The 25,000-nt window shown below is 45.5% G+C and overlaps 2 protein-coding genes across 2 annotated transcripts in view; both read left to right on the top strand.

Annotated features, from left to right (window-relative positions):
* The window catches only part of LOC311103673 (H(+)/Cl(-) exchange transporter 7-like), a 31,917-nt gene extending 24,026 nt beyond the window's left edge, over positions 1-7,891 (top strand). The window contains exons 20-25 of the mRNA XM_084145290.1: positions 1,696-1,781; positions 2,427-2,559; positions 2,696-2,755; positions 2,900-3,076; positions 5,340-5,420; positions 7,251-7,891. Coding sequence (XP_084001416.1) covers positions 1,696-1,781; positions 2,427-2,559; positions 2,696-2,755; positions 2,900-3,076; positions 5,340-5,420; positions 7,251-7,337 — 624 coding nt within the window. The 3' untranslated portion in view covers positions 7,338-7,891. The remainder of the gene's footprint in view (positions 1-1,695; positions 1,782-2,426; positions 2,560-2,695; positions 2,756-2,899; positions 3,077-5,339; positions 5,421-7,250) is intronic.
* The window catches only part of LOC311103669 (rho GDP-dissociation inhibitor 2-like), an 84,479-nt gene continuing 64,815 nt past the window's right edge, over positions 5,337-25,000 (top strand). Inside the window, exon 1 of the mRNA XM_084145282.1 lies at positions 5,337-5,420. The gene's annotated coding sequence lies outside the window, so the exon portion shown is untranslated. The remainder of the gene's footprint in view (positions 5,421-25,000) is intronic.

Genomic DNA, 25,000 nt, shown 5'->3' with positions numbered 1-25,000 from the left:
CTCCACCATGGCCAAGACCAAAGAGCTCTCCAAGGATGTCAGAGACAAGATTGTAGACCTACACAAGGCTGGAATGGGCTACAAGTCCATCGCCAAGCAGCTTGGTGAGAAGGTGACAACAGTTTGTGCAATTTTTCGCAAATGGAAGAAACAAAATAACTGTCAATCTCCCTCGGCCTGGGCCTCCATGCAAGATCTCACCTCGTGGAGTTGCAATGATCATGAACGGTGAGGAATCAGCCCAGAACTACACGGGAGGATCTTGTCAATGATCTCCAGGCAGCTGGGACCATAGTCACCAAGAACACAATTGGTAACACACTACGCCGTGAAGGACTGAAATCCTGCAGCGCCCGCAAGGTCCCCCTGCTCAAGAAAGCACATATACAGGCCCGTCTGAAGTTTGCCAATGAACATCTGAATGATTCAGAGGAGAACTGGGTAAAAGTGTTGTGGTCAGATGAGACCAAAATCGAGCTCTTTGGCATCAACTCAACTCGCCGTGTTTGGAGGAGGAGGAATGCTGCCTATGACCCCAAGAACACCATCCCCACCGTCAAACATGGAGGTGGAAACATTATGCTTTGGGGGTGTTTTTCTGCTAAGGGGACAGGACAACTTCACCGCATCAAAGGGACGATGGACGGGGCCATGTACCGTCAAATCTTGGGTGAGAACCTCCTTCCCTCAGCCAGGGCATTGAAAATGCGTCGTGGATGGGTATTCCAGTTTGACAATGACCCAAAACACACAGCCAAGGCAACAAAGGAGTGGCTCAAGAAGAGGCACATTAAGGTCCTGGAGTGGCCTAGCCAGTCTCCAGACCTTAATCCCATAGAAAATCTGTGGAGGGAGCTGAAGGTTTAAGTTGACAAATGTCAGCCTCGAAACCTTAATGACTTGGAGAAGATCTGCAAAGAGGAGTGGGACAAAATCCCTCCTGAGATGTGTGCAAACCTGGTGGCCAACTACAAGAAACGTCTGACCTCTGTGATTGCCAACAAGGGTTTTGCCACCAAGTAATAAATCATGTTTTGCAGAGGGGTCAAATACTTATTTCCCTCATTAAAATGCAAATCAATTTATAACATTTTTGACATGAGTTTTTCTGGATTTTGTTGTTGTTATTCTGTCTCTCACTGTTCAAATAAACCTACCATAAAAATTATAGACTGATCATGTCTTTGTCAGTGGGCAAACGTACAAAATCAGCAGGGGATCCAATACTTTTCCCCCTCTCTGTATCAACATGATAGTTTTAACCCCATGTAGAGGCTGTACAGTGTTTATGTTTACAGATGTTAGACTAGCTTATCGTTTGTCTTCTGATGGGGTTCAACAATTCAATTGATATAAGGTCATGATGCAAGTTATTTTCTTCAACAACCAATTAGGCATTTATTATTAATCTAGAAATCCAAAAATGGATGTAGCATCTGCGGATTGCGTTAACAGCAATATCCCCGTCAATGAAGTGCGTTGGAGGATGGGGCTAAACTTCTCCGTTGTCTTGGTGACGTAGCTACCACGTTGTAGCAGCCTGAAGCACTCCTGTGCACATGCACAGTCTTGCATCACGCTCATCTCAATATCTGTGGTGCTGCTCGTGGCAACGTAAGCGCTGAGTCTCAGTTGACCGTTTGGCGTTATGAGGTTCAGTCTGTGTGTTTAGTAATCCATCTGTTTGTTTCTTAGGGTCTGTATGACATCCACATCAAGCTACAGAGTGTTCCCTTCCTACACTGGGAGGCCCCCGCCACCTCCCACTGGCTAACAGCCAGGTAAGCCCCTCTCTCATTGGCCGACTGCTAAGTAAGCCCTTCTCCTATTAGCTTACTGGCCGATGAGCCCGTTTCACTACCAGTTGATCTTGCCCTCTGACCTCACCACTCTCTTCCTCTTCTCTCTCTCCTTCCATCTCTCTCTCTGTCTCTGTCTCTCTCTCTCTCTCTCTCTCTTTCTCTCTCTCTCTCTCTCTCTTTCGCTCTCTCTCCCATCTCACGCTCTCTCCTTCCATCTCTCTCGCTCTGTCCTTCCATCTCTATCTCTCTCTCTCCCATCTCTCTCTCTCTCTCTCTCTCCCATCTCGCGCTCGCTGTCTGTCTGTCTCTCTCTCTCTTTCTCTCTCTTTCTCTCTCTCTCTCTCCCATCTCGCGCGCTCTCTCGCTCTTTCTCTCTCTCTCCCATCTCGCGCGCTCTCTCGCTCTCTCTCCTTCCATCTCTCTCTCTCTCTCTCTCCTTCCATCTCTCTCTCTCCTCCCATCTCTCTCTCTCTCTCTCTCTCTCTCTCTCTCTCTCTCTCTCCTCTCTCTCTCTCTCTCTCTCTCTCTCTCTCTCTCTCTCTCTCTCTCTCTCTCTCTCTCTCTCTCTCTCTCTCTCTCCCAATCTATCTATCTGGCCCTCTCTTCATCCTTCGTCTCTCTCAGGGAGGTGATGAGTGCTCCAGTCACCTGTTTTAAACGTATAGAAAAAGTTGGCACCATCGTGGACGTCCTTAGCAACACCTCCACCAATCACAACGGCTTCCCTGTCGTCGTGCCGGTCGCCGCTAGCGACGATGTATGGAAAGCTCCGCCTGAAGACCATTATTGTCTTATAATTGGCTGAGAAAGTTGATTTCTCTCTGAACTGTCTATGACTTATTCATCCCTGCTTTCTCTCTTCTCTTTCATTCATCTCTTCATCCTCTCCTCAGCCGGGGAAGATCTGTGGACTCATCCTTCGTTCTCAGATCATCGTTCTGCTCAAACACAAGGTCACTGTCTGTCCTGTCCCTGTCTGTCCCTGTCTGTCCCTGTCTGTCTCTGTCCCTGTCTGTCCTGTCTGTCTCTGTACTAATCTCTCTCTCTCTCTCTCCTTCTCTCCTTCTCTCCTTCTCTCTGTCTCTGTCTCTCCCCAGGTGTTTGTAGAGCTGGCTCGATCCAGGTTGACCCAGAGAAAGCTACAGCTGAAGGACTTTAGGGATGCCTACCCTCGCTTCCCCCCTATCCAGAGTATCCACGTATCACAGGATGAGAGGGAGTGCATGATGGACCTTACAGAGTTCATGAACCCTACACCCTACACCGTACCACAGGTAGATACAGGGCCTTCAGAAAGGATTCATACCCCTTGCACCCATCTAGACACAATACCTCATTATGACAAGGTGAAAACATGTTTTTGGAAATGTTAGATTTTTTTTGGAAAATGAAATACAGAAATATCTAATTTACGTAAGTATTCAGACCCCTTGAGTCAATACTTTGTAGAAGCACCTTTGGCAGCGATTACAGCTGTGAGTCTTTCTGGGTAAGTCTCTAAGAGCTTTCCCCACCTGGATTGTGCAACATTTGCCCATTTTATAATTTTCAACATTCTTCAAGCTCTGTCAAATTGGTTGTTGATCATTGCTAAACAACCATTTTCAGATCTTGCCTTAGATTTTCAATCCGATTTAAGTTAAAACTGTAACTCGGCCGCTCAGGAACATTCACTGTCTTCTTGGTAAGCAACTCTAGTGTAGATTTTGCCTTGTGTTTTAGGTTATTGGCCTGCTGAAAGGTGAATTCATTTCCCAGACTGAACCAGGTTTTCCTCTAGGATTTTGCCTGTGCATAGCTCCATTCCATTAATTTTCTTATCCTCGAAAAACTCCCCAGTCCTTAATGATTACAAGCATACCCTTAACATGATGCAGCCACCACTGTGCTTGAAAATATGGAGAGTGGTACTGAGTAATGTGTTGTATTGGATTTGCCCCAAACATAACACCTTTGTATTCAGGACAAAAAGTGAATTGCTTTGCCATATTTTTTGCAGTATTACTGTAGTGCCTTGTTGCAAACAAGATGCATGTTTGCAACCATTAGGTTAGTATTGTGGAGTAACTACAATGTTGTTGATCCATCCTCAGTTTTCTCCTATCACAGCCATTAAACTCTGTAACTGTTTTAACGTCACCATTGGCCTCTTGGTGAAATCCCTGAGCGGTTTCCTTCCTCTCCGGCAACTGAGTTAGGAAGGACGCCTGTATCTTTGTAGTGACTGGGTGTATTGATACACCATCCAAAGTGTAATTAATAACTTCACCATGCTCAAAGGGATATTCAATGTCTGCTTCTTCTTTTTTTATCTACCAAAAGATGCCCTTCTCATCATCATTATCTATCTCCCTCTCTCTCTCTCATATGAATCAAATTTCATTTGCCACATGCGCCGAATACAACAGATGTAGACATTACAGTGAAATGCTTACTTACAAGCCCTTAACCAACAGTGCATTTATTTCTTAATAAAAAAGTAAAATAAAACAACAACAAAAAAGTGTTGAGAAAAAAAGAGCAGAAGTAAAATAACAGTAGGGAGGCTATATATACAGGGGGGTACCGGTGCAGAGCCAATGTGCGGGGGGCACCGGCTAGTCGAGGTAATTGAGGTAATATGTACATGTGGGCAGAGTTAAAGTGACTGCATAAATAATTAACAGAGTAGCAGCAGCGTAAAAAGATGGGGTGGGGGTGGGGGGGGCAGTGCAAATAGTCTGGGTAGCCATGATTTAGCTGTTTAGGAGTCTTATGGCTTGGGGGTAGAAGCTGTTGAGAAGCCTTTTGGACCTAGACTTGGTCCAAAAGTCTTTGACAATTTTGAGGGCCTTCCTCTGACACCGCCTGGTATAGAGGTCCTGGATGGCAGGAAGCTTGGCCCCAGTGATGTACTGGGCCGTACGCACTACCCTCTGTAGTGCCTTGCGGTCGGAGGCCGAGCAGTTGCCATACCAGGCGGTGATGCAACCAGTCAGGATGCTCTCGATGGTGCAGCTGTATAATTTTGAGGATCTGAGGACCCATGCCAAATCTTTTCAGTCTCCTGAGGGGGAATAGACTTTGTCGTGCCTTCATTGAGGGACCTTACAGATAATTGTATGTGTGAGGTACAGAGATGAGGTAGTCATTGAAAAATCATGTTAAACACTATTATTGCACACAGAGTGAGTCCATGCAAGTTATTATGTGACTTGTTAAGCAAATGTTTACTCCTGAACTTATTTAGGCTTGCCATAACAAAGGGGTTGAATACTTATTGACTCAAGACATTTCAGCTCTTCATTTGTAATTATATGTACAAATTACTAAACATAATTCCACTTTGACATTATGGGGTATTGTGTGTAGGCCAGTGACCAAAAATCTGAATTTAGTCCTTTTTTAAAACTGTAACACAACAAAATGTGGAAAACGTCAAGGGGTGTGAATACTTTCTGAAGGCACCACACACACGCACACACACACAGAGTACACACTTTTCATCATCACCCCTCTCTCTCTCCCCTCCCCCCCCTCCCCCCCCCCTCCTCCCAGGAGACGTCTCTTCCTCGTGTGTTTAAGCTGTTCAGAGCTCTGGGTCTCAGACACCTGGTGGTGGTGGACAATGAGAACAGGGTGAGTTACTGTGTGTGTATGCATGTGAGAGTATATAAGCTGGTGTGTATGGGACCAGTCCTTGTTCTCTAATAATAATACATTCAATTAGGCTGTGGCTGCAGATCTGACTTTTCGGGATCTTTAGTCCGCTGCATTAAAAGATCCCGAGCTTCCTGAGGCTTCTGAGCATGTGTAGATCACGTTCTGTGCATACGCTCCACTTTAGGAGTAGAGAACAGGCGACACAGGATAACGGTGCTGTTTAACAACGTTAGATCAAGCTGAATCAATGTCTGCCAGATCACATAATGATCACAGTATTCTACAGAACACAACCCAATATAATAGCATAGTATAACTTTACTGGAAGACTGAAACACCACCAGCATTCAATCGGGAATGATCATTGTTCAAGTTCTACATCCATGCAGCATAGTAACCATTCGGTCAGTTTCATGGGGATATGCATTTAGGTCTTCTCGAGATATACAGTCAGTTTCATGGGGATATGCATTTAGGTCTTCTCGAGATATACAGTCAGTTTCATGGGGATATGCATTTAGGTCTTCTCGAGATATATACAGTCAGTTTCATGGGGATATGCATTTAGGTCTTCTCGAGATATATACAGTCAGTTTCATGGGGATATGCATTTAGGTCTTCTCGAGATATACAGTCAGTTTCATGGGGATATGCATTTAGGTCTTCTCGAGATATACAGTCAGTTTCATGGGGATATGCATTTAGGTCTTCTCGAGATATACAGTCAGTTTCATGGGGATATGCATTTAGGTCTTCTCGAGATATATACAGTCAGTTTCATGGGGATATGCATTTAGGTCTTGAGTTATACAGTTTTGATTTGAAGTAGCATACAGTGTTTACCATAGCCTACCTACCTGTGTATTGTAGAGCAGATGGTGTTAGCTGTAGCATAGCCTACCTACCTGTGTATTGTAGAGCAGATGGTGTTAGCTGTAGCATAGCCTACCTACCTGTGTATTGTAGAGCAGATGGTGTTAGCTGTAGCATAGCCTACCTACCTGTGTATTGTAGAGCAGATGGTGTTAGCTGTAGCATAGCCTACCTACCTGTGTATTGTAGAGCAGATGGTGTTAGCTGTAGCATAGCCTACCTACCTGTGTATTGTAGAGCAGATGGTGTTAGCTGTAGCATAGCCTACCTACCTGTGTATTGTAGAGCAGATGGTGTTAGCTGTAGCATAGCCTACCTACCTGTGTATTTTGCCTTGAGGCGCGGCCCCATGAGAGGGAAATGCTGGTGGTGTTTGTCTTCCAGTAACATACTATGCTATTATATTATATTATATTGGGTTGTGTTCTATAGAATACTGTGATCATTACGGGATCTTGCAGACATTGATTCAGCTTGATCTAACGTTATTAAACGGGCACCATTCGCCTGAGTAGCGCAGAAGCTTCGGGAAGCACCGGGTCTTTTTAATGTGGTGTCCTAAAGATACCGAAAAAGTGGGATCCGCAGCCGCTCTGTTCAATTTTAAAACACCTTTAGAAAAAACGAAGGATGCTGTACAGAAAAAGAAAGTGAAAACAGCAAAGATAAGACAATAACAACTAGGGTTAAAATACGTAGACTGATGTCAGTGGAACCTGTGGGTGTGATGTCAGTGGAACCTGTGGGTGTGATGTCAGTGGAACCTGTGGGTGTGATGTCAGTGGAACCTGTGGGTGTGATGTCAGTGGAAACCTGTGGGTGTGATGTCTGTGGAACCTGTGGGTGTGATGTCAGTGGAACCTGTGGGTGTGATGTCAGTGGAACCTGTGGGTGTGATGTCAGTGGAAACCTGTGGTTGTCTTCTCTCCAAAGGTTGTGGGTCTGGTGACTCGGAAGGACTTGGCTCGCTACCACCTGGGGAAGCACGGGCTGGAGGAAATGCAACTGGCTCAGACATGATACACACACACTATTATTATTATTATTATTATTATTATTATTATTATTATTATTATTATCACACACACACACACACACACACACACACACACACACACACACGACCAAGAGACTACATTGGTCACCTGTTGCCTAGTTACTTGTGAGAACCCCATCTATGCATTCTGAAACTCCTGGGGTTAAAGGTCAGGGCTCCCTGTCAATCACCGCTGCAGTCCCTCTGACTTTCACCATAACAGCATAACAACTACAGCGTCTCTCTCCCTGCCTGCTCCACCAGGCTATAATGCATCATAAGGCAGTCATAATGCTTCATAAGACTTGTAAGATGATCTTGTCTTTCTATCATTTTATAATGATCCTGACTTGTTACTATCAGCCGTTTTGAGTCCGTTGATAAGTTGCCTTATAGAAAGACGTTATGAGTTTATAAAGCATTATAAGGGCTTATATAGATGCACTATAATGCATTATACCTGTTGGCATTCACGGTCTGGCCCTTCAATTACATTTACATTTACGTCATTTAGCAGACGCTCTTATCCAGAGCGACTTACAAATTGGTGCATTCACCTTATAGCCAGTGGGATAACCACTTTACAATGTTTTTTTTTTTTTTTTTTTTTTTTGGGGGGGGGGTTGGAGTAAAGGGGGGAGGGGGTAGAAGGATTACTTTATCCATTCAATCAAGTCTCTCCCTGACGCAACACGTTAAACCTGTTGATACATCTGTTTTGCACTGTGGGAAAGAAGGAGAGAAAGAAGGAGAAGAAGGAAGAAAGGAAGGAAGGAAGGAAGGAAGCTGTTATTTATTCTAAACCTGTTTTCTGGTAGTCTGTAGACGACTGGGAGAGGCTGGTGGGCTACACACACCAAACCTTGTTCATGTCTTCTGTTATGTCATTTCCAATTAAATTAAGTCTATGAGTTCAGACTGCAGGTATATTTTGTACTTTGCGGAGGTTTCACAACATGGAATTAGAATGAAGGAATTGAATTGAAATGAATAGAATTGATTGTTTTTCATTGGATCACTCCGGTTAACAGTTGGACTGCAGTGATTGTCTGCGTCCACTAGGTGGGGTGTGTGAGGTCTGCAGCGTTCGTAGTGTTATTGAAATGAAGGTCATTTTGACAGTCTATACAGCATGTACCGGGACAGGCGTTTTTCCTGACATAACCAAACCAGGGAAACCTCTGGGCTAGGGTTAGACGCTATCCAGATTTTCATACCTTCATACCATTTCTGTACATACTGAGGTATACGGTACTACCGGAAGTGCACACAAATGACGCTATTACCGTAAAAAAACATTTTACGGTAATTGAAAATCATACCGTCGGTATTTTGAAATACCCCGGTATACGGTATATCGGTCAAGCCTACTCTGGACCCTCGTCATTATAAACTACTGCCCGTATAGTAATGTTGGGGAACCTACAAAGAACACTGCTTCTGTCCCAAATGGCACCCTATTCCCTATACAGTGCAATTTCTCTCTCTCTCTCTCTCTCTGTCTCTCTCTCTCTCTCTCTCTCTCTCTCTCTGTCTCTCTCTGTCTCTCTCTCTCTCTCTCTCTCTCTCTCTCTCTCTCTCTCTCTCTCTCTCTCTCTCTCTCTCTCTCTCTCTCTCTCTCTCTCTCCTCTCTCTCTCTCTCTCTCTCTCTTCTCTCTCTCTCTCTCTCTCTCTCTCTCTCTCTCTCTCTCTCTCTCTCTCTCTCGTCCTCTGTCTCTGTCTCTGTCTCTGTCTCTGTCTCTGTCTCTGTCTCTGTCTCTGTCTCTGTCTCTGTCTCTGTCTCTGTCTCTGTCTCTGTCTCTGTCTCTGTCTCTGTCTCTCTCTCTCTCTCTCTCTCTCTCTCTCTCTCTCTCTCTCTCTCTCTCTCTCTCTCTCTCTCTCTCTCTCTCTCTCTCTCTCTCTCTCATTCATATATATGGTGCCATTTGGGACAGTCTATTTATTTTTTCTCAAGATGTTTTGCACTCTGACCTCCTACTATAGAAACCTATACATTGCCAATCCTTCTAAACAGTGTCCTATGTGGATGAATAATCAAAGTAAAAATCTATACTCTGTTTCCCTGATGTATAGATCTGAAGGACAGTATTCAGACAGGGTGGGCTCTGGTCAAAGGTAGGGCATTATATTGGGAATAGCCGTTTGGGGAAACAGATGGTCTGTTTGAATTTGTTGGTGTGTCAGTCATTGCTAGCCAGGTTGCCAGATATGTTTGTTGTGACAACCACAGAGAAATCTGGCTTGTGCAGAGACAGACCTGGCAACCCGGCTGAATAATTTTAAACAGGGATGACTAATCTTCTCTACATAAGGCCTGCTGTATTGCCTGGTTACCCAGACTCCTTGCTCCGGCCAAACGCTACGCCTCGCCCACAGACGTTAGTTTCTTCTCCACAATGAGTCTGGATCAGAGTATTTCCCCGACGATTTGTAGAATGGAAATCCATTCTAGACCGTCTGATTGGTCCCAGAAACTGATGTGTCAAGCCAGGACACACGTGGCTATAGCAGCGTTTTGAGAATTTGTCATTGGCTTTGATACTCTGATTGGTTAGAGATGATCCAATCGCTGAGGACCTGTTGTTGTTTTGTACAACACCCCCTCATTTTGACGTCACCGCAAACGACTTCAATGATGGCAGAATCAGACTGAAGTATGTAGCGAACATAGAGCAGCGGAATAATTCAGTTTGAGTCATCAGGCAACCTGCTGGAAGTATAGGCTTTTGTTCCAGCCAAGCGCTAACACACCTGATTCAACTAATCGGTCTTAAATTATAATAACAATAATTGATTGCGTTTATATAATAAAGACCTTGATTAGTTGAATTAGTTGTTACTGTTGGGTTGGAACAAAAACCTGCACATGTAGGGTTAGATCGGACCCCCTGGTTTATTCTTTGTGATGTGGTCATTCAGATTTAGAATTGACTCAAAACCCATTTTGGAATCAGCAAATCAACTAGTTTTTTTACCCCATACATTTCTCACATTATTTAGAAAGAGTTGTTTTTCTTTCAATCCTCAGTTGTTTTGAAGCACTGCCTCGATCACTGGATGATTTAGGATGCGTCTGAAATCCACCCTATTCCCTATGTAGTGCTCTGATCAAAAGTAGTGCACTATGTAGGGAATGTGGGATGCTGCCTCACTGTCTCCTGCTGTTTGTTTGTTTGTACAGTTCTAGATGTCCAGTAAAGATTATGCCCTATTTTATAACCATTTGAAAACCCCTTTTGTGAACTAATAAAGTTATGTATTAATATCTGACTCATGTTGTCTCTTAAAGAGAAAATTGGCGGCGCCAACTGTAATTGGCAGCGGATGTCCGTCCTATTGCCTCTGACCACCGAACATTGGCCACCACTTTGTATACATTTTCTTGACGATTCTACATGTTCGACCCAGCAGCTGATTTACTGCACACAGTCATCTTATTGAATTTTATACTGTACTATAAATCAAGGGACTGACAGAATGACAAGAAGCACAAAAACAGTTCAGCATCACAGAGCAATCTGAAGTCAATCAGGAAGTCGTTCATATTTAGACAGCAGGAGGTGTTAAGCCGCAGCACGGAGCAATCTGAAGTCAATCAGGAAGTCGTTCATATTTAGACAGCAGGAGGTGTATAGCAGACAGACGTCTCTATAAATCTCTAAAACATTTAAAAACAAACTTACATGTTACGGCTCTTAACCTTATCAGACATTTAAAGTATAAGAACCAATGTCCCAGATCATGAAGTGATAGAGGAAACACGTGACTGTAGACAGGTAACAATGTATTGTCTGGGCCTTAGCTTATGTTTCATCACATTCATCTTAGAGGACTCCCTGTTCATGCACTTGCATGGATTAGTGCAGTGTTCCCCAACAGGTGGCCCCAGGGTGCTTTTATTTGGCCCCCCGCGTTTAAAAAAAAAGTTTATTATTGGACATAAAATACTATAAAAAAACACCAGGAAATCAGCTCCAATTGATTTTAATTTTGGAAATCTGTTCCCAAGTATTCCCACTCGTAATAGAGATACGTGATCACAAGATTTGAAATGATTATGTTTTAGGCCAATATTATATCTGTGGTCAATTTGCAGTCTACAAATGATTTTGTAATTATGTGTGTTCATAAATTCACTCTGGAGTGCCAGATTGCGCTCAGAGTGCGCTCTGGGTGTTTGTAAATTCAGAGCACTGTCAGATTGTCCATTCAAAGCGTTTCACCCTTGGACAGAGTCTGTGAGTGGAGCGGAGAGTGCGCAATTTGGCTGGAGCCCGGCGTGAGATTCCCAAAGGCTCGAGCATCGGTGTCGTCCTTCTCGCCCCTCCAATTTCTCTCCAGTAGCGAGGGCGTTCCCGGCCCAGCATGCATTTGTAGTCTACTTGTGTGCTGCTATAGCCCTTTGTTTTAGCAGCTGTCATGGAGTTCGCTAAATATTTTCATATAGAAACTGATAAAACAAACGGGTGCTAAATCAAGGTGACTTACAAAGATGAGGAGCAAGAGAGGGAGTGTGGTGATGTAATGTCCACAACTAAATAATCATTGTGGAATCTGAAAAGACACGTATCCCCGAAAGCATGATGGTGTACTAACTACGTGCACACGCTAACAGAAAGGAACGAGGTGGGTAGATAAATGCTACAATGACACACTTAGTTAAGTATTTATATAAACTAAAAATCGGATCTCTTAAACGTTTCCTTCATTTCGTTCTATATCTATACAATAGGCTATCGTTGGTTTTGGACCTGGCATATTCCCATGTTCAAGGCGCTTATTGTTTTTATTGGATTATTTTGCCTAAAAGCCTTCAGGCCCACCTATAGACAAAATAAATAAAAACAACTGCATCCCTGCCCAGCCTGGCAAGAGTGGCCAAAAGGGTGTTCAGCATCCCCAGTGGCCCTGGAGGGGTGGAGAGGGTGTTCAGCATCTGGAGGGGCGGAGAGGGTGTTCAGCATCCCCAGAGGTTCTGGAGGGGTGGAGAGGGTGTTCAGCATCCCCAGAGGTTCTGGAGGGGTGGAGAGGGTGTTCAGCATCTGGAGGGGCGGAGAGGGTGTTCAGCATCCCCAGAGGTTCTGGAGGGGTGGAGAGGGTGTTCAGCATCTGGAGGGGCGGAGAGGGTGTTCAGCATCCCCAGTGGCTCTGGAGGGGTGGAGAGGGTGTTCAGCATCCCCAGTGGCTCTGGAGGGGTGGAGAGGGTGTTCAGCATCCCCAGTGGGGTGGAGGGGTGGAGAGGGTGTTCAGCATCCCCAGTGGCTCTGGAGGGGTGGAGAGGGTGTTCAGCATCCCCAGTGGGGTGGAGGGGTGGAGAGGGTGTTCAGCATCCCCAGTGGGGTGGAGGGGCGGAGAGGGTGTTCAGCATCCCCAGTGGCTCTGGAGGGGTGGAGAGGGTGTTCAGCATCCCCAGTGGGGTGGAGGGGTGGAGAGGGTGTTCAGCATCCCCAGTGGCTCTGGAGGGGTGGAGAGGGTGTTCAGCATCCCCAGAGGGGTGGAGGGGCGGAGAGGGTGTTCAGCATCCCCAGTGGCTCTGGAGGGGTGGAGAGGGTGTTCAGCATCCCCAGAGGGGTGGAGGGGTGGAGAGGGTGTTCAGCATCCCCAGTGGCTCTGGAGGGGTGGAGAGGGTGTTCAGCATCCCCAGTGGGGTGGAGGGGTGGAGAGGGTGTTTAGCATCCCCAGTGGGGTGGAGGGGTGGAGAGGGTGTTCAGCATCCCCAGTGGGGTGGAGGGGTGGAGAGGGTGTTCAGCATCCCCAGAGGGGTGGAGGGGTGGAGAGGGTGTTCAGCATCCCCAGTGGGGTGGAGGGGTGGAGAGGGTGTTTAGCATCCCCAGAGGGGTGGAGGGGTGGAGAGGGTGTTCAGCATCCCCAGAGGGGTGGAGGGGTGGAGAGGGTGTTCAGCATCCCCAGAGGGGTGGAGGGGTGGAGAGGGTGTTCAGCATCCCCAGTGGGGTGGAGGGGTGGAGAGGGTGTTCAGCATCCCCAGTGGGGTGGAGGGGTGGAGAGGGTGTTTAGCATCCCCAGAGGGGTGGAGGGGTGGAGAGGGTGTTCAGCATCCCCAGTGGGGTGGAGGGGTGGAGAGGGTGTTTAGCATCCCCAGTGGGGTGGAGGGGTGGAGAGGGTGTTTAGCATCCCCAGAGGGGTGGAGGGGTGGAGAGGGTGTTCAGCATCCCCAGAGGGGTGGAGGGGTGGAGAGGGTGTTTAGCATCCCCAGAGGGGTGGAGGGGTGGAGAGGGTGTTCAGCATCCCCAGTGGCCCTGGAGGGGTGGAGAGGGTGTTCAGCATCCCCAGTGGCTCTGGAGGGGTGGAGAGGGTGTTCAGCATCCCCAGTGGGGTGGAGGGGTGGAGAGGGTGTTCAGCATCCCCAGTGGGGTGGAGGGGTGGAGAGGGTGTTCTCCGCTGCTGGCCCGCATGATCCTGAAGCTACAGACTGGCCAAATTAAAAAATAAATTCAAAGGCACTAATAAGTCATTTTTCATTTCATTTGTATTTAATTCTAAGTAAGTCACAGCCTATATGCACCATTTATAGACTATAATGATTTAATACAAGGAAATGTTGTTTAGGGTACTAGGGGGTAACTAGCCCCCTGGTGACCCTGGACAACACCCTGTCGTTCTCCGCTAACATCAAGGCGGTGATCCGATCCTGCAGGTTCATGCTCTACAACATTCGCAGAGTACGACCCTACCTTACACAGAAAGCGGCACAGGTCCTAATCCAGGCACTTGTCATCTCCCGTCTGGATTACTGCAACTCGCTGTTGGCTGGGCTCCCTGCCTGTGCCATTAAACCCCTACAACTCATCCAGAACGCTGTAGCCCGTCTGGTGTTCAACCTTCCCAAGTTCTCTCATGTCACGCCGCTCCTCCGCACACTCCACTGGCTTCCAGTTGAAGCTCGCATCTACTACAAAACCATGGTGCTTGCCTACAGAGCTGTGAGGGGAACGGCACCTCCGTACCTTCAGGCTCTGATCAGTCCCTACACCCAAACGAGGGCACTGCGTTCATCCACCTCTGGCCTGCTGGCTCCCCTACCTCTGTGGAAGCATAGTTCCCGCTCAGCCCAGTCAAAACTGTTCGCTGCGCTGGCACCCCAATGGTGGAACAAGCTCCCTCACGACGCCAGGACAGCGGAGTCACTCACCAGCTTCCGGAGACACTTGAAACCCTACCTCTTTAAGGAATACCTGGAATAGTATAACAGTAATCCTTCTACCCCCTACCCCACCCCCCCATTAATAAAAAGGGTGGTTGTCCCACTGGCTATCCTAATTTGTAAGTCGCTCTGGATAAGAGAGTCTGCTAAATGACTTAAATGTAAACGTAAATGGGTAACTGGCCCCTCCCCCCACCTGTAATTCACATTAAGACCACAAGATGTCACAATTATTTCCCCAACACTTTCCCTGGCTGACATTGCTCTTGCTCAACAAAGAAATTCCTCTGAGTCACCACAACTTTTGGAGATATTTCAACAAAAAATGATTTTGCGGTAAGTTGATGAAATGTTTTGAAATTTAAAAAAAAAAGTCGTAGATATAATACAATGAAGTTAGATCTATAATTTTTATTAATTTTTTATATCCAGTTAGGAAAGCCTTAAGATAAATAATCCACATTTTTTAGAGAAAAATGTAGATACTTTTTTGGTATAGTAGTAATATGTTGGATGAGTGTGTTGGGGGCAACTTGCCTTAGCTATTTTACACGGCCTTTTCTGTCATATAGCTAGATGGCTAGCTACGTGTTTGAGAGAGCTTTTCAGTTGGCATCTCTCCCCCTGTTTTCAGTCACAGGTGGGGACTGGATTAGGTGTGAGCAGTGCAGGAGGTGGGGACTGGATTAGGTGTGAGCAGTGAAGGAAGTGGACTCATTGTGCTCCAATTTTTACTGGAGATAGCTTTATTTATGATCTATGTACAAATTAGAATCGTGCAATAGCAGAGCATAAGAGAGTTGACACATCATTGTTACACTGAATTTATTAGTTAAGTTATTGTTATTAAATGTTATTCCAATGTTATTAGTTATATTCCATTCCAATATTATATTCCAATGAATATTTTTTTTTTATGAATTAAAAACAACTATTGAAAACCCATTTTAAAGACTACTGAGATTTAAAATCTTGCATTATTCAAATAATATTTAGTGCAATTGTACATAATGGGTTGTATGGAAAAGGTACAACAAAGAAAGAACAAAGAAAATGAATGTGCAGGTGAGTTAAAAAGAGGGACTTTACATAAAATCTCCTCAGTGCGGATATTAATGGTCAGATATTTTATTTAAATAATTAAAATAAGACAACTAGACGGCCCTTTCCTAAAAACATTTCATGAAATAACTCAAGTGTAAACAGTAGCCATTTATTTTCCCTTTATAGTTTAAGCATGATCTTCATTCACATACCAATTTTTTTTCTCAAAACGTTGCTTTTTTGTGTCAGCAATTAGACATTGTTCTTATTTACCCCCTAGTACCCTATATGGTGAGCCCTTTATGTCCTACCAGCCTAGTGTGTCGCACTCGCTAATGCTTCACAATGTATTTCTTTGTAGGCTATAACCTTGAAATAATAATATAGCTTAAATAATTAATTGTCTTCCTTCTTCGACTCCCTGTATGGCTCTTGACCTACTTAGAGTGTTTATATGCTGTTTAATATGACAAATAGTTCTATTTGAAATTATGTTCGCTTCTTACCTTCACCTTTTCATGTTTATTCAAATACTCTTCATTCAAATCCATATGGTTTGGGTTTCGATACTTTTTAAAACCAGGTGGTCACAAAAATAGATGGGTGTTGGTTAAATTGTGATTTTAATGAGTGGAGCGAATTTGGAGTGGTTTTTAGCGGAGAGGTTGGAAAAGATATGGAGCACGTCTGCTCACATGCGCTGTTGTCCACACATGACCTCCCGTTTAAACGTCTAGTTTAGACCAGGGGTCAGCCTGCTGCTGTTTAAACGTCTAGTTTAGACCAGGGGTCAGCCTGCTGCAGGTCCTGGAGAGCTACAGGATGTGCAGGGCAGGTTTTTGTTCCAGCCCAGCACTAACACACTAATTCAACTAATCCAGGTCTTGGTTGATCAGTTGTATCAGGCGTGTTAGTACCGGCTATAGGACCAAAGGCTATACCCTGGAACTCTCCAAGTTATCTCCCTGTGTGTGTATGATAGAGGGAGGGAGAGAGGAACTCTCCAAGTTATCTCCCTGTGTGTGTATGATAGAGGGAGGGAGAGAGGAACTCTCCAAGTTATCTCCCTGTGTGTGTATGATAGAGGGAGGGAGAGAGGAACTCTCCAAGTTATCTCCCTGTGTGTGTATGATAGAGGGAGGGAGAGAGGAACTCTCCAAGTTATCTCCCTGTGTGTGTATGATAGAGGGAGGGAGAGAGGAACTCTCCAAGTTATCTCCCTGTGTGTGTATGATAGAGGGAGGGAGAGAGGAACTCTCCAAGTTATCTCCCTGTGTGTGTATGATAGAGGGAGGGAGAGAGGAACTCTCCAAGTTATCTCCCTGTGTGTGTATGATAGAGGGAGGGAGAGAGGAACTCTCCAAGTTATCTCCCTGTGTGTGTATGATAGAGGGAGGGAGAGAGGAACTCTCCAAGTTATCTCCCTGTGTGTGTATGATAGAGGGAGGGAGAGAGGAACTCTCCAAGTTATCTCCCTGTGTGTGTATGATAGAGGGAGGGAGAGAGGAACTCTCCAAGTTATCTCCCTGTGTGTGTATGATAGAGGGAGGGAGAGAGGAACTCTCCAAGTTATCTCCCTGTGTGTGTATGATAGAGGGAGGGAGAGAGGAACTCTCCAAGTTATCTCCCTGTGTGTATGATAGAGGGAGGGAGAGAGGAACTCTCCAAGTTATCTCCCTGTGTGTATGATAGAGGGAGGGAGAGAGGAACTCTCCAAGTTATCTCCCTGTGTGTGTATGATAGAGGGAGGGAGAGAGGAACTCTCCAAGTTGTGTGTGTGAGCGACGCTCTCATATGTTTAGAGAGATGTAGCTTCTCTCCTGACTAAGCTGATTTCCTGCTTACTGTACTTACTACCTGCCTGCTGTGCTGATAATGCTTCAGGGGTAATGGGATGGAACTGGATCAGACACATAGCTGTGGTGAAGAGGTCAATGAAACTGGATCAGACACATAGCTGTGGTGAAGAGGTCAATGGAACTGGATCAGACACATAGCTGTGGTGAAGAGGTCAATGGAACTGGATCAGACACATAGCTGTGGTGAAGAGGTCAATGGAACTGGATCAGACACATAGCTGTGGTGAAGAGGACAATGGAACTGGATCAGACACATAGCTGTGGTGAAGAGGTCAATGAAACTGGATCAGACACATAGCTGTGGTGAAGAGGTCAATGGAACTGGATCAGACACATAGCTGTGGTGAAGAGGTCAATGGAACTGGATCAGACACATAGCTGTGGTGAAGAGGACAATGGAACTGGATCAGACACATACAGTGGGGGAAAAAAGTATTTAGTCAGCCACCAATTGTGCAAGTTCTCCCACTTAAAAAGATGAGAGAGGCCTGTAATTTTCATCATAGGTACACGTCAACTATGACAGACAAATTGAGAAAAGAAAATCCAGAAAATCACATTGTAGGATTTTTTATGAATTTATTTGCAAATTATGGTGGAAAATAAGTATTTGGTCACCTACAAACAAGCAAGATTTCTGGCTCTCACAGACCTGTAACTTCTTCTTTAAGAGGCTCCTCTGTCCTCCACTCGTTACCTGTATTAATGGCACCTGTTTGAACTTGTTATCAGTATAAAAGACACCTGTCCACAACCTCAAACAGTCACACTCCAAACTCCACTATGGCCAAGACCAAAGAGCTGTCAAAGGACACCAGAAACAAAATTGTAGACCTGCACCAGGCTGGGAAGACTGAATCTGCAATAGGTAAGCAGCTTGGTTTGAAGAAATCAACTGTGGGAGCAATTATTAGGAAATGGAAGACATACAAGACCACTGATAATCTCCCTCGATCTGGGGCTCCACGCAAGATCTCACCCCGTGGGGTCAAAATGATCACAAGAACGGTGAGCAAAAATCCCAGAACCACACGGGGGGACCTAGTGAATGACCTGCAGAGAGCTGGGACCAAAGTAACAAAGCCTACCATCAGTAACACACTACGCAGCCAGGGACTCAAATCCTGCAGTGCTAGACGTGTCCCCCTGCTTAAGCCAGTACATGTCCAGGCCCGTCTGAAGTTTGCTAGAGTGCATCCAGAAGAGGATTGGGAGAATGTCATATGGTCAGATGAAACCAAAATATAACTTTTTGGTAAAAACTCAACTCGTCGTGTTTGGAGGACAAAGAATGCTGAGTTGCATCCAAAGAACACCATACCTACTGTGAAGCATGGGAGTGAAAACATCATACTTTGGGGCTGTTTTTCTGCAAAGGGACCAGGACGACTGATCCGTGTAAAGGAAAGAATGAATGGGGCCATGTATCGTGAGATTTTGAGTGAAAACCTCCTTCCATCAGCAAGGGCATTGAAGATGAAACGTGGCTGGGTCTTTCAGCATGACAATGATCCCAAACACACCGCCCGGGCAATGAAGGATTGGCTTCGTAAGAAGCATTTCAAGGTCCTGGAGTCTCCAGATCTCAACCCCATAGAAAATCTTTGGAGGGAGTTGAAAGTCTGTGTTGCCCAGCGACAGCCCCAAAACATCACTGCTCTAGAGGAGATCTGCATGGAGGAATGGGCCAAAATACCAGCAACAGTGTGTGAAAACCTTGTGAAGACTTACAGAAAACGTTTGACCTGTGTCATTGCCAACAAAGGGTATATAACAAAGTATTGAGAAACTTTTGTTATTGACCAAATACTTATTTTCCACCATAATTTGCAAATAAATTCATAAAAAATCCTACAATGTGATTTTCTGGAATTTTTTTTCTCATTTTGTCTGTCATAGTTGACGTGTACCTATGATGAAAATTACAGGCCTCTCTCATCTTTTTAAGTGGGAGAACTTGCACAATTGGTGGCTGACTAAATACTTTTTTTACCCACTGTAGCTGTAGCTGTGGTGAAGAGGTCAATATATCCAAACGATGGAAAGGTCATGGAAATGTATGGGAAAAAGATCCCAAATCTCCTCATTGTCCCCCCAGCAAAATTAACCTACAGTTAGGCCATTGTTTGTATAGCATGTGTATTTCACACTATGTTGAGTTATAATGCTCGTATGGATGTCAACCCCAATATACAATATGTTCATGTCATCATCACCAATCAACTGCATTACAGTTAACAACAACAGACTATCACCACCCATTTCTGTATGCTAGCTATGCTACAGGACCAACTTAAACAAACACAAGTTAGCATTTAGCAGTTACTTCTAAACCTGAAAAAGGGACAACTTCTAAATGTTATGCAGCAAAAACAGACAAATATATCCAAATCAGACTTTAGTAACTACATTTTTATTTGTATTTATTATGGAACCCCGTTAGTTCCTGCCAAGGCAGCAGCTACTCTTCCTGGGGTCCGGCAAAAATTAAGGCAGTTATACAATTTTAAAACCATTACAATACATTCATTACAGAATTCACAACACATTAAGTGTGTGCCCTCAGGCCCCTACTCCACTACCACATATCTACAACACAACATCCATGTGTACGTGTGTGTATAGTACGTATTATATTATTATATTATATTATTTACGTATGTTATCGTGTGTGTGTATGCATGTGTCTGTGCCTATGTTTGTGTTGCTTCACAGTCCCCGCTGTTCCATAAGGTGTATTTTTATTTGTTTAAATCTGATTCTACTGCTTGCATCAGTTACCTGATGTGGAATAGAGTTCCATGTAGTCATGGCTCTATGTAGTACTGTACGCATCCCATAGTCTGTTCTGGACTTGGGGACTGTGAAGAGACCTCTGGTGGCATATCTTGTGGGGTATGCATGGGCTAATCGTTTAAACAAGACAGCTCTGTGCTTTCAACATGTCAATACCTCTCACAAATACAAGTAGTGATGAAGTAAATCACATTGTGGGCCTGTTACAATACATGAATACGGATTTTACGAATATCCACCTTGTTAGATCAGATTTGTTGACTGTGCCCCAGTGACAGCGTCACAGCATCCTGTGTTCCATTGACCTCTTTACCCCATCTATGGTTTGGTAACATTCCATTCCTTCTATTCCAGTCATTACTATGAGATGTCCTCCTCACCAGCCTCCACTGATGGGTATAATATATAAAAGCATTGTATTGGTGGAGACATCGGCTAGTGAGATTTTCCACCATATTTCTTATACCAGTCATTTCCTTTCAAACCAGTGATAAAAGGAAGTGAACACTTTGGGAGAAAGGATAAATAATTGGGACATAGCCAGTGTCTTTAATTGAATTGGGACTTTAGCGAGTGTCATTAAGTTATATGATCGAACCCGGCTGTGGATATCACAAAGTGGGGCTTTAATTAATCACAGGTGATGCAGTATATAGTGTCCTCTGTCCCCCACCACTACAACAGTAGATAGTGTCCTCTGTCCCCCACCACTACAACAGTAGATAGTGTCCTCTGTCCCCCACCACTACAACAGTAGATAGTGTCCTCTGTCCCCCACCACTACAACAGTAGATAGTGTCCTCTGTCCCCCACCACTACAACAGTAGATAGTGTCCTCTGTCCCCCACCACTACAACAGTAGATAGTGTCCTCTGTCCCCCACCACTACAACAGTAGATAGTGTCCTCTGTCCCCCACCACTACAACAGTAGATAGTGTTCTCTGTCCCCCACCACTACAACAGTAGATAGTGTCCTCTGTCCCCCACCACTACAACAGTAGATAGTGTCCTCTGTCCCCCACCACTACAACAGTAGATAGTGTTCTCTGTCCCCCACCACTACAACAGTAGATAGTGTCCTCAGTCCCCCACCACTACAACAGTAGATAGTGTCCTCTGTCCCCCACCACTACAACAGTAGATAGTGTCCTCTGTCCCCCACCACTACAACAGTAGATAGTGTCCTCTGTCCCCCACCACTACAACAGTAGATAGTGTCCTCTGTCCCCCACCACTACAACAGTAGATAGTGTCCTCCGTCCCCCACCACTACAACAGTAGATAGTGTCCTCTGTCCCCCACCACTACAACAGTAGATAGTGTCCTCTGTCCCCCACCACTACAACAGTAGATAGTGTTCTCTGTCCCCCACCACTACAACAGTAGATAGTGTCCTCTGTCCCCCACCACTACAACAGTAGATAGTGTCCTCTGTCCCCCACCACTACAACAGTAGATAGTGTCCTCAGTCCCCCACCACTACAACAGTAGATAGTGTCCTCTGTCCCCCACCACTACAACAGTAGATAGTGTCCTCTGTCCCCCACCACTACAACAGTAGATAGTGTCCTCTGTCCCCCTGGGTATTAGGACTGGCAGTATGTTCTCTAGGCATTGCCGTGCTCAACTCAACAGTTTACAGTAACAGAAAGGGTGCCGGGTTCAAAAGGCATATAGTGGAAGAAAGGGGGAAACCTGTGCTCACTGTCCTAGTCTTTTAAAAGGCCAATCTGCAGTTGCTACATTCTTTTTTGGACTCATAGATTATTGATACATATACCCGTTGATTCTTGAAGAATATAACTTCTAAATGCCTCATGAGCTTAGTTCAACTGTCGTACCCCATCAGAACCCAGAAAATAAGCTTGTTTACCTCCAATGTTTGTAAACAACATAAATGTAAACAAACCCTGTATAGTAACATGGTTTAAACTATCATTTTGATCTCATGGATGGTCAGTCCTTACATACATAGCTCTGTCTATGAATTTGAGAGTGGTTATATTTCTCCAGCCCCATTGCTCAGGGTTTTTACTGGAACAGTGGCGGGGATTTCGCTTTGTTATTGTTTCTACTGCGGATTGCCCCTTTAATCAGCAGAGGTCAAAGCAAACGGACTGGTTTTGGTGACAGCCTTCGTCAGCATTTCAGTATATTCCTTTTTCCTGTATGTTCTCTCGACTATATAACCCCACCTCTACAGAGAGGTATTAGACCTGGTCCGTTCTCTACAGAGAGGTATTAGACCTGGTCCGTTCTCTACAGAGAGGTATTAGACCTGGTCCGTTCTCTACAGAGAGGTATTAGACCTGGTCCGTTCTCTACAGAGAGGTATTAGACCTGGTCCGGTCTCTACAGAGAGGTATTAGACCTGGTCCGTTCTCTACAGAGAGGTATTAGACCTGGTCCGTTCTCTACAGAGAGGTATTAGACCTGGTCCGTTCTCTACAGAGAGGTATTAGACCTGGTCCGTTCTCTACAGAGAGGTATTAGACCTGGTCCGTTCTCTACAGAGAGGTATTAGACCTGGTCCGTTCTCTACAGAGAGGTATTAGACCTGGTCCGTTCTCTACAGAGAGGTATTAGACCTGGTCCGTTCTCTACAGAGAGGTATTAGACCTGGTCCGTTCTCTACAGAGAGGTATTGGACCTGGTCCGTTCTCTACAGAGAGGTATTGGACCTGGTCCGTTCTCTACAGAGAGGTATTGGACCTGGTCCGTTCTCTACAGAGAGGTATTGGACCTGGTCCGTTCTCTACAGAGAGGTATTGGACCTGGTCCGTTCTCTACAGAGAGGTATTGGACCTGGTCCGTTCTCTACAGAGAGGTATTGGACCTGGTCCGTTCTCTACAGAGAGGTATTGGACCTGGTCCGTTCTCTACAGAGAGGTATTGGACCTGGTCCGTTCTCTACAGAGAGGTATTGGACCTGGTCCGTTCTCTACAGAGAGGTATTGGACCTGGTCCGTTCTCTACAGAGAGGTATTGGACCTGGTCCGTTCTCTACAGAGAGGTATTGGACCTGGTCCGTTCTCTACAGAGAGGTATTAGACCTGGTCCGTTCTCTACAGAGAGGTATTAGACCTGGTCCGTTCTCTACAGAGAGGTATTAGACCTGGTCCGTTCTCTACAGAGAGGTATTAGACCTGGTCCGTTCTCTACAGAGAGGTATTAGACCTGGTCCGTTCTCTACAGAGAGGTATTAGACCTGGTCCGTTCTCTACAGAGAGGTATTAGACCTGGTCCGTTCTCTACAGAGAGGTATTAGACCTGGTCCGTTCTCTACAGAGAGGTATTAGACCTGGTCCGTTCTCTACAGAGAGGTATTAGACCTGGTCCGTTCTCTACAGAGAGGTATTAGACCTGGTCCGTTCTCTACAGAGAGGTATTAGACCTGGTCCGTTCTCTACAGAGAGGTATTAGATCTGGTCCGTTCTCTACAGAGAGGTATTAGACCTGGTCCGTTCTCTACAGAGAGGTATTAGACCTGGTCCGTTCTCTACAGAGAGGCATTAGACCTGGTCCGTTCTCTACAGAGAGGCATTAGACCTGGTCCGTTCTCTACAGAGAGGCATTAGACCTGGTCCGTTCTCTACAGAGAGGCATTAGACCTGGTCCGTTCTCTACAGAGAGGTATTAGACCTGGTCCGTTCTCTACAGAGAGGTATTAGACCTGGTCCGTTCTCTACAGAGAGGCATTAGACCTGGTCCGTTCTCTACAGAGAGGTATTAGACCTGGTCCGTTCTCTACAGAGAGGTATTAGACCTGGTCCGTTCTCTACAGAGAGGTATTAGACCTGGTCCGTTCTCTACAGAGAGGTATTAGACCTGGTCCGTTCTCTACAGAGAGGTATTAGACCTGGTCCGTTCTCTACAGAGAGGCATTAGACCTGGTCCGTTCTCTACAGAGAGGCATTAGACCTGGTCCGTTCTCTACAGAGAGGCATTAGACCTGGTCCGTTCTCTACAGAGAGGCATTAGACCTGGTCCGTTCTCTACAGAGAGGCATTAGACCTGGTCCGTTCTCTACAGAGAGGCATTAGACCTGGTCCGTTCTCTACAGAGAGGTATTAGACCTGGTCCGTTCTCTACAGAGAGGTATTAGACCTGGTCCGTTCTCTACAGAGAGGTATTAGACCTGGTCCGTTCTCTACAGAGAGGTATTAGACCTGGTCCGTTCTCTACAGAGAGGTATTAGACCTGGTCCGTTCTCTACAGAGAGGTATTAGACCTGGTCCGTTCTCTACAGAGAGGTATTAGACCTGGTCCGTTCTCTACAGAGAGGCATTAGACCTGGTCCGTTCTCTACAGAGAGGCATTAGACCTGGTCCGTTCTCTACAGAGAGGCATTAGACCTGGTCCGTTCTCTACAGAGAGGCATTAGACCTGGTCCGTTCTCTACAGAGAGGCATTAGACCTGGTCCGTTCTCTACAGAGAGGCATTAGACCTGGTCCGTTCTCTACAGAGAGGTATTAGACCTGGTCCGTTCTCTACAGAGAGGCATTAGACCTGGTCCGTTCTCTACAGAGAGGCATTAGACCTGGTCCGTTCTCTACAGAGAGGCATTAGACCTGGTCCGTTCTCTACAGAGAGGTATTAGACCTGGTCCGTTCTCTACAGAGAGGTATTAGACCTGGTCCGTTCTCTACAGAGAGGTATTAGACCTGGTCCGTTCTCTACAGAGAGGTATTAGACCTGGTCCGTTCTCTACAGAGAGGTATTAGACCTGGTCCGTTCTCTACAGAGAGGCATTAGACCTGGTCCGTTCTCTACAGAGAGGCATT

The sequence above is a fragment of the Coregonus lavaretus genome, assembly GCF_964263955.1.
Source record: "Coregonus lavaretus genome assembly, chromosome: 28".
Lineage (NCBI taxonomy): Eukaryota > Metazoa > Chordata > Actinopteri > Salmoniformes > Salmonidae > Coregonus > Coregonus lavaretus.
This window is presented reverse-complemented; position numbering and strand designations above follow the sequence as displayed.